General features: G+C 32.7%; 1 protein-coding gene across 1 annotated transcript; it reads right to left on the minus strand.

Annotated features, from left to right (window-relative positions):
- Window positions 1–9,206: 9,206 nt before the first annotated feature.
- Window positions 9,207–11,291, minus strand: LOC149553294 (cytochrome P450 76C2-like). Its single transcript, XM_089788764.1, has 2 exons — window positions 10,300–11,291; window positions 9,207–10,164 (listed from the first exon to the last, which is right to left on the minus strand). The coding sequence occupies exons 1-2, from the start codon at window positions 11,194–11,196 to the stop codon at window positions 9,532–9,534; spliced, it is 1,530 nt and encodes a 509-aa protein (XP_089644890.1). The 5' UTR covers window positions 11,197–11,291; the 3' UTR covers window positions 9,207–9,531.
- Window positions 11,292–11,872: the final 581 nt, after the last annotated feature.

Here is an 11,872-nt window from a genome sequence, read left to right on the forward strand (position 1 = left end):
CTGGAAACAATTTGAAATTTTTACATAAGATTTTGATAAATACAAATTTAAGATGTTCAAGTACTGATCCTCTCCCCTATACTCCTAAAAAATAGTTTACTGTCTTAGGCGTCATTTAGATATCTTATTATAAAAATATCCCCTGACACAAAGTCAATAACATGATTTAGTTTACTGTCTTGGGAGTCATTTAGATATCTTATTATAAAAATATCCCCTGCCACAAAGTCAATAACATGATTTTTCCACAGTGCAAACGACAACTCAAAATACCAAATACGGTAGAAACATTTGAATCATGAGAATCAATGAATGAATGACCTATATCTAGTCATCATCTATATTGTTGTCCCATTTTCTATATTAATAAAACATACGACTAGGGACAACGGCCATGGCTGTCGTCATTGTTAAGTTGAACAGATTGAGTTTCAATGATGCTGGGGAAATCTGATTATACACGGCAGCCAGTTTGAAACACACAGTTGTTTAGAGTGACCAGGCACTTGAATATCTTTTGTCCGCTGTGATGGCACAAGGCGACACTTGATATGCTTTCAAAATGTCCAGACCTCCAATAGTTACAACTTACTATCTTCCAACATTCACTTGAAATCAGACTTTATATATGTTGTTTTTGTTGGAGTAAGAATCTTGACTTGATTTACTGGAAGAGATGGAAATAATGTTAAATACAAATATGAAAATATATTTGCCTTTTATATAATGGATTATAATGATTTGTGAGTCATTTAATTTCAGGTAGACTAAGGGTCTATTGACGATTTACATGATTTTGAGAGATCATGCATCTAAACTACAAGATTCTTTTAGCTAAACGACATATGTTAGGGAATCTAATCAGTCAAATTTATCTAAAAATTAAATCTAGTTCTTACACACTTTTTGAATTTTGATCGCTGATTTTTCTATCTCATCCTATCATCCCTCACCAATTGTACTCAAACTACAACTCTTTAACTATTAAATCATCTTTCACACTCCATAATCTTTCTATAATAAATGTTTTATTATTATTAATTAATAAACTATGTTCATAACAAATGCTATAATGGTTAGAGTGTAAGTATCCTCCAATTCATTTATTTATAAGCCAAAAAAAAAAAACACAGCCAAAATTAAAATAGAACCGTATAGAGGTTTGTTTAGCTTTAAATATTATGATTATAGAATAAATATCAATATAAAATATCCATATGATAATGGCTTAAATTGTGGATTTTCTGCAATAAATTTTAAGACGGTATCAGACCTGGGCAACCAGTTAACTTAGAGAACAAATTACCTTATCCTTGAAACTACTAATATATGTTATGTGGCAGGCGTGGTGTTGGGATTGCTTGAAAATTTTGAGGCTTCTTCAGAACAACTCCAAATACGCAGTCCATGTCTACTTCCTCCACACTCATTTCATCAAGAAGACTCCAGTCGAAGAAGTGAACCAGCGAAGCCAAAATCAAATGAAGCATCTTGTCAACCAAAGGAAGCCCCACGCATATTCTTCTCCCTGCACCAGATGGTATAAGCTCAAAATCTTGTCCCCTGAAGTCCTTATTAGCCTTCTCACCCTCCAAAAACCTCTCTGGCATAAATTTGGAAGGCTCCTTCCACGCAACAGGATCCCTTGCAATTGTCCACACATTAACGAACACTTGCGTATAGTTAATGTCACATCAACATCTTCGTAAAATATGGAAGGTCAAAGAGAGTCAAGGTAGTTGGAATATTGTCCAGTCAACACAAATAATTAATTAACATTAAATTTAAAAGAATACATATACCAGATACCAGAGGGACTAACCATGATGACCGAGTTAGAATGAAGCTCCAGAACCTATCTAAGAACACAAATACAAGAATATTGTAGCAATGTTTTACCACCCTACCACAAAGCTATTAAGCTTCTCCGAAATCTTTTCTGACATGAAAGATACCCAGCCCGGCAATGAGGAAGACTAAACAAGCAAAACTAAAAGTAGTAATGGAATTGTGTAGCAAAATAGTCTCAGAAATATTCAAGTGATAGAAAACATAGCTCAGCAAGATAGCAAAACTACCTTGTTCTTGGTTACCATTTTAGTGCCAGTCTCATTTCCAACACTTAAAACATAATATGGTTTATCCAACATCAATATACCTAGCCGCATGCATGTCTTGTCATCATAGATGGATAACACTTTCAAGCCATACATCAATAGTTATATCCTCCAATGATATTCCATATTTAACACCTCTCAAGACAATGCAAAAGATGCATAAGGAAGTCAACGAATATAATAATTCCAAAATTGGTATTGCATCTTAGTTGTACTAAAATTTAAAATGCACTATCTACACATAGACACATATCATGCAAACATCAACACTAAATCAGCCATTGCTCATCCTTTTACAATAGATTTGCTAAGAGTAAATACTTAACATAATTTATAAAACATGGCTTAAAAGATGACTGGAAATAATACATATTCTAAACTTTTAGAATGTAAAATGCTGGCACTCAATGCATCCTTCTATAAGTTCAGTTTTTCAGTCATTGGAGTTTCTTTAATAGGAGAAAATAACAAATTCCTGATAGAATTTCACTACTCTCCAAATTTTCTCTTTTAGAATTCTATGCTTCCGTAATCAGTTTTCAATAGAATAGTGTTTCACCAAAATTATAACCTCACATATTTTGAAGCTTTGTTGTAGAATGCCAAGAAAGACATTTCTCCTACTTTCAACTCTACCAAAACTAGCATTATAGTCTTATGGCATCAACCAATGATTTCAAAGTAATTTTATCTAACCACCTCTAGATATGAGTCTAAGAAATGCACTATAGATATATAAGTTTTTACCTTGCTATCTACATAAAAGAATACAATTTACCACACTGTAATAAGGTGTTCATCTAATCACACAATGAACAGAACTCCAAATACACATGTATTTATTGAGTTCATGTATCTAATCTATCTCAGGAGAGTATAGGCAATGAGTGGAAGTTTTTCAAATAAGATCTCTATATGCATTCTAGTAGATTATCTACTAATCTGTTAGAAATATGGCATTTGATTCTTTGTAATACAGTCGCTGATTAATTCTATTGTATTAATTACTATTCACCCATTTCAGTTCAAGAACATATACTTGATTTTAATCTCAAGAGGCATTCACTAAGGAGCACAATGTATTCTACATTTGTAATACCAAACTTTTGTTTCAATATAATTCTCCCTAACATGGTATGCCACAGTTCTCAATATTTCACATAGAAACATGCTCAAATAAACTTGATGATATATGACAACATCAAAATTAGATATTCTTATACCATATATGATTTGTATACACCAAAATGGAGGGCATTATAACACATATCTAGCAAGATCTACATATTAAGTCGACACTCCAGTTATGTGAGTCGTTCATGCATTCCAAGGAAGCATGTAGAATTACTACTCTATTTTGTCTTTCCATACAATGAGCAGGGATTTTAACACAAAATATATGTTTACATGTATATCTCAACCTAGTGTAGTCTTTTATTCTCATACAATAGAGCCTTTTACCACAATAGTAGATCATGATGATAGAACAATAAACCCAACCCATACATACAAAGAAGACATTCTCAGTTGCCTCAAGGAATTTAGTGCACTAATAATATGAGAAGACATTTGCTTGCAGAAAAATGAGTATTCAAAACAGCAGAGTTTAACACACATATTGCCAGTAACCAGGTTTTTCCTGGATATGTAACTAAGAAAGTTCAAACATAGTGCTAATGTTCATGACCTTGCAGTAACTCAGTGAACAAGACATTCAAAGATATTTCCAGCCACAAGATTTCAATCAAATAGTATAATTTGTGATTCAATGAGTAGCTTCTATAATTCATGGTAATTTTGCCTCAACAATCACATTTTATTTTACTATAGAATAACAATAGAGTCAAACTATTCTCATTCAATAGGATGAACAATGAAATAATCAAGTTAATAGAATAACAACATGTGACATAGTAATGGAGAACATATAATGCAAAGAATTTGACAAATCCGATTTATCTAATGTCTTTGGCTGATTGAATCACGCAATAAAAAAAACACTGGAAACCAACAGTAATTAAAACAAACAAAATAGATTTATTCAATCCTCAATTAAGATGAAGCATTAGCACTCCTTTTCATTTCTCAACTATTGTAATATTTTTGAGCCCAAATCCTAGTGCAGAAAAATAGATTTGGGGATAGATTCATGGAAATGAGTAAAATTTTTAAAACAAAAAGTGGAACCTGGTGATAGAAATTTGGTCTTGCAAGTTTGTTGTTTAGTTTTTCTGTCTCCAACCACTTCCCAACTCTGTGATTCCCTCTGGTTTCCTGTGTGTTGGTTTTGTTTTCAAAAGAACCCCCCGTCTTCTCTCAACCACTAAGTATTTCATTCATTATCCCACTACCTTCTCTGTAACTAACACGATTCCTTATCTCAATTTAACTATTTGAATGTAACTAATTATGTGGTTACTGAAATAAATTGTGTTATCAATATAATTAACTTTTTACTTCTACAATCATGATAATTGAACAAGTCCATGTGGTAATGAAATTGCCATTTTATTCAAATAAGGAAAATTTGGGTTATGACACGTCTTTGGGGATAAAAAAATCCATCTATTTCACAAGAGGTGGCCGCTCTGTGAGAGATCATAAGAAGACCCGTTGGATACAATTGAAGAACTTCTTTCACAATTGCCTAGAGATTAGGAAGAGAATATTCATTATGTGGACAAGGGTCAAAAAGTGGTTATTTTAAGGTGAGATGCATACTCTCATTTTTGTTTTAATAGTTAACTTTGGTCATCATGAAACTTGCTTGCAGACGTAATTCAACACTTGTGTACAAATGCCAATTTGTAATGAGTACCAACAAAATTATATAGTTTTCCTATTTGCTAATATTTTTTCTAAACCATTGAGAATACAAATAGATCACCATTGATCAACAAAATTCCTTTAGTAGACTTTAAATATGTTAATATAGTCCAATAAAGAACATAAATGAAAATTGAACCCCTTATCCCATCTTATAAACAATTAAAAATTAAAAATATCCATATTACAAATTTTAAAATTACTTTAAAGGCATTTAAATTCATATATTTATCTTTAATTTTGTAAACAAAAAAAAAAAATCTTAAAACCCCTGCATATCCTCTAAATCTCCCTGTCACTCAATTGTGATGAGATGACTACTATAAAAAACTCTCCTCCATTTCCAAGCTAAGACCATTCGCATCTCTTCCTACCTTTAAATCTCCAAAGAAAATCAGCTTCCTTCTAGTTTCAACGCAAAACCCATCTTTACTTCCTTACTAAACGCCTCAGGCTTCAGCTAGGGGAGAGGAACCAGTAGTCGTGAGGGTTAACTTCGTCAACATGTAGCCACTACATGGGATGTCGTAAGACCTTCATTTTTTTTTTTTGAAATGTAAAATGGACATTGAACTATCTACAACTAAGGTTTGAAAGTGTGACTCATCACGCAATTCATTAAAATAGTGCACCTAGTGAAATGTGTCTAAAAAATGACTTTTTGAACATTCGACCAAAGCTTAATCTAAAAATCACTTTTTCATTCTGGCATTCTCTCATCCTGATGATGGATCACAGAGTGTGATCCGAAACGTTGATGCTAAAAAATTTTGACACAATCAAATCCAGAAGCACTAATTATACTCCAATGGATTGTGGAAATCTAATAAGAATGGTTTAAAATTATCATTTGTTGTTAATAGAATATTGCATAACTATATGAAATTTAACATATATGCAACTTAAATGGACCAAATAGTTATTATTAATCATAAATATTTGTTATATATAACTTTTATATATAACACAAAAAAATTATTTGTTGTTACAAAAATAACACATTATCATATAAAAGACAACCTATATCCAACACAAAAGGACCATTAGTTGAACACTAATTTTTTTTGACAATCTCACACATTTCATGAGAAAATACAAGGCATTTATTGGTATTCACCTTTTATATTTGTGATGATGCATATTATTGATATGGTTTACTTTATGCATATACATTGCTACCCCAATAGTTGTACACATAAAAATATTATGTGTACACTAAGATATCAATGTTTATTTAAGTGAGCATATTATGTTTTGAGTGACACACATATATTAGATAGTTATGATATCTTGTTTGAGACAAAAAGTTATTTATTTCACTCATTAATGAATTCATTTATTTATTTTTTCTATAACATTTATAAGTTTTCATGTGTTCAAGTATTGGTATATTTTTTATCAACATTTGGATTTTTTTATATTTACAAATAGATCAATTCATTACAGTATATAGTAAAAATGTGTTGGAAGGTTGGACTCTATGTTCACCATAAGGTGATTGACTATTGGACCCCGCTCAACTATTGGGTCCTCTCCCCTACAACAATGTGAAATAAATGATATATCAATGCTAGATTATTAATGGGTTTTCATGTATAGGGTTATACACTTGCTATTTCTACAACTAGCTTATTTAGCTTAGATCAAAAAAAAAAAAGTATTTAGGAAAATTGAAAAAATATATGTTAATTGTGTTGAGAAGTGTTTTTAAATGACAATACAAATCTGGATATGCATAATTGTGCATGATTTAATAGTGTATTTATTAGATAATATTTATTAATTTATATAATATATTGTTAGTGAAAATTTTACATCCACAAATTAAAATACTAAAAATAATCTTATGTAGTTGAAAATAAGGTTCAAATTCCTTCGTAATATTTTTAGTCATTTATTAAGCCGAGAGGCTTTCTACAGTGGCAGCAATCTTCAATGTAAACATTTTTCATTTTGGAAAGAAATTCATGTTCATTTACATGTCAGAAAAACAAAATAGAAATAGACTAAATATAATTATAATTAAAATCATTAAAATTACAGAGGAAATGGAAGTAAAAATGAGGCAGATCAAGAGTCTCGAAAATATCTCTCGACTTATTTTATATATATATATATATATAAACTAGTTTTATATTTGTGAAAGGTATATAGAGATTTCATCTAAATCAATCCATGAACTTATTAAATATTGATGAATCCAAAACCTAATTCAGTTTATTATATAAAATATGAATATTTATCAACATTATTTCTAGATAAAAGCAAAGAACAAAACCATATTTCTTCCCATTCCTCCTTGATTTTGTGGGATTTCTTTTCCTATTTGTGGGAGGTCACAAAGTGCTCAACACACTTTATTTATGGTTGAATAAATTATTAATGGATTTTAATGTATAGGGTTTTACATTTGATATTTCTACAACTAGCTTATTTATCTTACAACAATTTATATAAGCTTAGATCAAAAGTTATATTTTTTAATATGCATTTATGAAAATTGAAAAAGTATACTTAATAATGTTGTGAAGTGTTTGTGTAATGGCAATACAAATTTGTGTACATAAAATTGTGCATGATTTTAATTGATGTTTATTTGATAAACTTGGCAAAATGACATGAGAATGAAACAATTGATATGATATGTGAAGTTGTCAATATTTAGCAATCCATTTCCACATTTGTGCATCTACATTTTGTATGTATGTACTTAATTACTTCTAACGACTTACAATTACAATTGATATGATCTGTGAAGTTGTCAATAGTTAGCAATCCATTTCCACATTTGTGCATCTACATTTTGTATGTATGTACTTAATTACTTCTAACGACTTACAATTATGCTTGAGGGCTTTTTAATTCAATTATGTTTACGTTTCAAATCAATATTTCATAATCTTTGATGGGACAATAGGCTAGAGAAGAGAAAATGACTATGGTAATTGAAATGGTGACAATGTTCATATAATTTATAGATTAGCACTCATAACTTCAGAAAAAATAATAAACTTATTTTCGTTCAATTCCTTACTTTGACAACATAAAATCTGAGGATTGATGGTGGAATGGATATGATCAAGCATTGCATCAAACTTAGAGGCTGAAAAATAAGGAGGATATTGCTAACTATGACAAGGATAATGATAGGAATTTGACACGAATATTAGATAAGGGCGTGAATTTGTTTGAACATGTATAGATGCATCAACAAAACCATCAAAATCATTAGTCAAGACTCAAGATTCTCTAATCAAATTTAGTCATTCAAAAACATCTAGGCCCATCTAGAAAGCACCAACAACCCAGTCCTAGGATGTGCTTCCTGAGATCATCCAGGAAGCATCTGGGCCCATCTAGAAAGCACTCGTGGGTAAAAGGCCTTTTAGACGCCACTTTTAACATGTATTTAATTGATGATGATGAGAATGTGGATTTTTTTGAGAATCCTCATGATTTTGACTGACTGAATTTGATTAGTGAATCTTCAGTGTTGACTCTTGATTGATTAACATTGAATCGTGAACTAAGTTTTGATTATGTAATTCAAATTGCATTGGAATCTTGAACTTGAGTAATTTTAAATTTACTAATTAGTTATTTCAGTTTGTATATTTGTCACTTTGTGTTAGTGAAGTTTGAAGTTGAACTATCAATGATGAAGCATCAGCGCATCCACTGAGAACCCAGAGTCCCGGGATGCACTTCCTGGGAGAATCCATGCAGCATCCTAACACACCCAAGCATCCAGATGCATCAGAACCAGCATCTGGCCATTTCAGCAGAGAATTGGTATCTAAGAACAACTGTATAAAGATTTTTATAAACCTGATAGAAATATATGTCATTAATAGTATTTATTTATAAAATGGCGTGAAATTGAAATATATGTAGTATGTACCACTACCAATTAGCTATTTCTCCATGTATACTGGGATTTACACATTTTGGCAAGACAATAGTCATAATGGACTTGTGATAAACCCAAACAGTCCTATTTGATGTTAAAACTAAAAGTCATCAGCCCAGTCAATAATTCGTAATATAGATCCAATAAATGAGCTGTAATGTCCTCAAGGTTCTCTCAAAGACTTCAAAATTCAATTACCACTATTACTCCGCATGATGTGGGCTTCAGCATCAAGATAACAATATGAAATTTATCATCATTGAATGTCAAGGAAAGAAGATAGGCTTTCACGCCCTATGTTAACAAATTCAAATTTCAAAGGTACATAATCTAAAATAAAGCACAAGAACCCGTAGCTACAAATAAATTCAGATTTCCTCAATTCATTGATATGTACAGATGAAAGCAATATCATGCAGAAAACGGGTAGAGAAGAGTTAAAACAGCAGGCTTTAGGACGTATGGGTATCTCTTTCTTGATACAGTGGTGTCGCCCCTGAGAAAGAAATGGTACCCTTCATTCACTATGTTGTGGCAAGGGCTGCACTTCTCTTGATACTTCAGTCTCAGACATTAATAAAATTATTGTAAGAAAAGTCGCGTTACTATATGTATAAGGAAACCTCTGTTTCAAACAGTATTAGACTTTTTGAATAAAATTACCTTAATACTGAAGAACTAATACAAGTGATGTTGCAGGTGTGGTGTGGGGATTGCTTCCAAACTCTGACTCTTCCTCAATACCACTCGAAAAATATAGTCCATGTCTAGTTCCTTTGTGCTCATTTCATTAGGAAGAGTCCAGTCGAAGGAGTGAACCAGCGAAGCCAGGACCAAATGAAGCATCCTATCAGCCAAAGGAAGCCCTAGGCATATTCTTCTCCCTGCTCCAAATGGTATAAACTCAAAGTCTTGTCCCTTAAAATCCATTTTAGCTCCCTCCCCCTCCAAAAACCTCTCTGGCATAAATTTGGAAGGCTCCTTCCACACAACAGGATCCCTTGCAATTGCCCATACATTAACCCATACTTGTATGTCTTTGGGGATCACAAATCCCCCTATTTCACAAGACCTTGATGCTTTACGAGGGACCAAAAGAGGAACAGGAGGATATAGTCGAAGCACTTCTTTTACCGCTGCATGGAGGTAAGGTAGATGATCAATATCAGATTCTTCCACTCTTCTGCTGTGACCTACAACCTCCTCCAATTCCTCTTGGAGTTTTCCCATTTTATCTGAATTATGAATGAGTTCTGCCATTGCCCATTCTATTGTTGCACTGGTGGTGTCAAAACCAGCCACTAACAGATCCTACCATACCAAAACAAACCATTCTAAGTATTAAACACAACAAAAATATACATCAATCTAACATTAAATACCATCAAATTAGACCTAATACACAATAAGGTATTTTATACAAGAATACCAGAAAATTGAACTTACTAAAATGATTGATCTGATATCTGTGAGACTGAGGTCATGATCTCTCATGTCTAGCAGCACGTCCAGAAAATCCTTCTCTTTCTCTCTTTCATCCTTTACTTCTCCGCTTCTCTTCGCCAGTCTATTGCTTATCCATAGATCTAAGAAATCATAAGCTCTTTTTAAACTGGCTGCTATTTTGCTGTCGAGACCCTGAAGATCCAGAAACCCTAGCCGTGGAAAAAAATCAGCCAAATTGGGTTGACCGGCAATTGTCACCCACGAAGAAACAGCGTTGAGGAACTCCACAGATTCGGGATTATTTGTGTCGAATACCTTTGCACTGAAGATCATATTACTTATCATATTCATAGTCGTGTGGAATATTAAATCAGCTAAGTTCACGCTCTTTCCCTTCAGACTGCTTTCCTGGAAAATCAATTGAATCATTTGGGAAACCGAATCTCTTCTTACATATTGCAAAGCTTGGATTTTCATGGAAGAGAAAACCTCTGTAGTGCAAATTCGTCTGGATTTTCGCCAGTGGGATCCATTTTGACCCCAAATCATCGAAGACTTGTCAAAGGAGAGTATCGTAGCTGCATGAATGGGGGCACGCCCAGCAAAAACGTTGTCATGGGTTTTGAGAACCTCCTTCGCCATGGCAGCAGAGGACACCACCACTGCCATTTTCATGCCAAGAAAGATTGTCATCAAGGGACCATATTGCCCAGAAAGGGCAGAAAGTGCTTCATTAGGTTTTTGGCTCAGCTGAAAGAGGTTTCCTACAATAGGCCATGCAGGTGGCCCAGGTGGGAAAAGAAGCCTCTTCTTGTTTCTTCTCCATAGAAATACAGAGAGTAAGACCACCACACTGCTAACAAGCACTGAATACAAGTACAACGGAAGGCTGTCCATAAGAATCAAAGACGAATTTCCAGCAATAAGATGTCACTCTTGTATGAATTGAATCGGCTATCTTTGTAAATTGACGGTCAAACTAAGGAAACTATGAAATTGGGTGTCATCTAGGGCTCAAATAAATAAGACATAAGTGAAAGATCTTCTAGAAATGAAAGTGACTGAGCGATCAGTAGCAGTAAGAGACATGACATCAAATTAAACCTAATACACAAGGTATTTTCTACAAAATACCAAAAAATCAACTACTAAAACAAGGACGCATAGCGTCAAGTTCCTGCCGAAAGCTTATAAGATTAAAGTGAAAAGAAGTATAGGTCAAAGGGAAATACACTGAATTCTCCATTTGCATTGGTTAAGGATTAAGTAGAAACATAGAAAGAGGCCGTGTGCTTTTTGTGGAGAAAGAGGTAGAATGCGAAAAGCCAAGGTTCGGTTGGTGATAAAACAAGTAGTAAATTGTATTTTTTGCTTTTTTGTTCAACAAAAGCAAATTTAAACACATTGTGTTCTATAATATGATAAAAGATCTAAAGCACTTAACTAAAATATTTTTAATGACATATGTGCATAACATTGAGTAGTATAAGTGTGAAAAGAAAAAACAGGTAAAAGTGAAATTTATGGAAAGAAAAAACAAGATCAAATAATTTGTAAAAATTTGAAATAATAT

This window comes from Cupressus sempervirens, chromosome 6 (genome assembly GCF_028749045.1).
Source record: "Cupressus sempervirens isolate cs-2001-9-10 chromosome 6, ASM2874904v1, whole genome shotgun sequence".
In the NCBI taxonomy this organism is placed as follows: Eukaryota; Viridiplantae; Streptophyta; class Pinopsida; order Cupressales; family Cupressaceae; genus Cupressus; species Cupressus sempervirens.